Source organism: Malus domestica, chromosome 07 (assembly GCF_042453785.1).
Source record: "Malus domestica chromosome 07, GDT2T_hap1".
Lineage (NCBI taxonomy): Eukaryota > Viridiplantae > Streptophyta > Magnoliopsida > Rosales > Rosaceae > Malus > Malus domestica.
The window spans coordinates 4,424,406-4,426,815 of NC_091667.1; the positions used below are offsets into that span (position 1 = coordinate 4,424,406).

General features: G+C 45.2%; 1 protein-coding gene across 1 annotated transcript; it reads right to left on the minus strand.

Annotated features, from left to right (window-relative positions):
* Positions 1–238: 238 nt before the first annotated feature.
* LOC103438626 (protein ELC-like) lies at positions 239–1,949 on the minus strand. Its single transcript, XM_008377156.4, has one exon. The coding sequence runs from the start codon at positions 1,665–1,667 to the stop codon at positions 408–410; it is 1,260 nt and encodes a 419-aa protein (XP_008375378.2). The 5' UTR covers positions 1,668–1,949; the 3' UTR covers positions 239–407.
* Positions 1,950–2,410: the final 461 nt, after the last annotated feature.

Here is a 2,410-nt window from a genome sequence, read left to right on the forward strand (position 1 = left end):
AAAGGCTACCTTTCAAAAAGGCTAATAGGTGCTTCAAATAAACATAGTTGCACTTGACTGTTTTCAGGAGTTCCCATGCAACAACCACCTTTCCGCTATAGATTTCGGTGACAGAAATCCACATCATAGGACTTATAGTACAAGAAAGGTAAAATTTTCACAAATTAAACCAAAAGGCATATCATTAAAAAGTAAGAATTCAGGAGAAATGATTATATCTGATATTCATATACAAATCTAGAGCAAAATTGAGTTTCGATATATTAGTTATTGAACAACAACATATTTCCCACAGAAACCAGCCCTAAAGAAACATTGGGAAAGAAAAATTTGGAAACGAAAGAAGAAGAACAAGAAAGCATTGACATATTTCCACAAGAATCCAACATGAGACTATACAATTTCTACTAAGATGAAACATAATGTGAAAGTCGAGAAGCCATATTCGCAACCTGCGATTGCATTTGCACAGCCCTGACTTTAGCTGCTGTAGCACGATGATAGAACTGCTTGCGGGACAATGACCTCACATTCTTCAAGTACTCCTCGAAGGCTATTGACCCATCCTGCAATGCCTTATCCAAAGAATACACAACATCTTCAATGGCCAAATCAGAGGCTGTGCAATCCAACATCTGCTTTGAAAGCGGGTCAATGCATTCAAAAGCATCGTCCACATCACCATCCAGCCTCCCCCTGGTCTTCCCCTCATTCTCTCTCAACCAGGCCTCCAAAACATCCGAATTCATCAGCACCATCTGCAACTGCTGCTCCAAACCCTCCTTCTCATCCACCATCTCTTTCAACCCTTTGTTGAGCTGCTCCGATCGCTGCCGCAGCACCGCCTGTGCATTGAACAACCCTTCAATTTCCGCCTCCCTCGTCTTCCTCAACCCTGCCATGTCGCCGTGCACCATCTCCACAAGCTTATTGATCGCATTCCTCTTGAAAACCTCATTCGGATCATCCGTCTGAACCCGAGAAAATGATCCACTACTTCCATATGGTGACGGCGGATACGTCCTCGGCGGAATTGCAGGACGGGCAGGATTAGCCGATCCCGATGAGCCCGAATATCCCGGGTAGCTCGAATATCCCGAATTCGACACAGCCGACGAGGAATGACCAAGGTTAGGATTAGGGTTAGGGTTTGGATTGGGATTGGGCCTGCGCTGGGAGAAGAGCGGCGGGTCCTGACCGAAAACGGCGCTGAGATTCTTGACGAGCTCGACGAGGTTGGAGCTAGGGTAGACCCAGTTCTGCAAGTAAGGGAGGGAGACCGAACCAGAAGGGTTGACGTGGGCGTGAGGGCGCTTGATGACCATGTCGCGCGTGGGGTTGACGTAGACGCAGGGCGGGTGGCGAGGGTAGGACTCCATGAGCCAGATGATGACGGGGATGTTGTAGGTGACGCCCTGAAACGACATGGGGATGGTGCCGTTGGCCTGGAGGAGGTTGACGGAGCGACCGTCGTTGTGGGTGAACGTCGCGGTTTTGGGGTCGAGGGAAGGGTAGGCGGAGGTGAGAGAGACAAGGTGGGTGCGGATGAGCCACTTGGTGTCCTCGGAGTAAGGGAGGGCGGAGGGGCCGCGTTGGGAGAGGACGGAGCTCAGGAACTGCTGGATCAGTTGGGGGTTCGGTGGGCTCGGACCGGCCGGTGGAACCATCGCAGCAATTTGGATCGGGTCGGGTTCGGAGGGTTGAGATTTGAGATTCCGAGAAGAATAGAGGGGCGAGGGAGGATTTTAATCGGAGCGAGGTTTTGATCGATGGAGATTTTGGATGGAAATTGGGATTTTGTTTGCTTGTTATGTTTGCTTACGGGAGAAATGAGGGAGTGTGAGCGTGCTTGGGACAGGCGACTGCGTGGAGCGTGGTGCGGTGACTTCTGTGTCTCACTCGTTTTCAACAAGATCAAAGGAAAATCTTTTGCCAAAAGGGCCATGTCTGTATATGGCCATTATCCTAAAAGAAAATTAAATTTTATATGGGCTTAAAAACTTAAGGAAAAATCTCAAGATAGGGATCGAAACTATTTATATTATAAATTATTACATTAATTTTTTTTAAGTAAAATAAAAATGAAGTCATATAGGCATTGAATAGTATAAAAATAAATTGTTAGTAACGGTAAAATGTATTACGAACTGTTTATATATTTATTATAGTTGACTAACAAAACAATCCTAGTTTTGATTGATCTTTTGCAGAAATAATCTTTAGAGTTAAGTCCGGACATTTACCCAACTTTTAGGGGTGATTACATATTGGTCCTAACATTTTAAAACATTCCAAATAACTACCTAACGTTTTGAAAAGTAGAAATTCAAAAGCGTAAATGTATCTTAAAAGTTGGATAGGTGTATTCAAAATGTGGGATTTGAGTATTCATCAAGTCAAAGACTCAAAG

What these genes read in the sequence shown, in the direction of transcription:
- LOC103438626 (XM_008377156.4), bottom strand. Translation starts at nt 1,667, where the DNA reads ATGGTTCCACCGGCCGGTCCGAGCCCACCGAACCCCCAACTGATCCAG.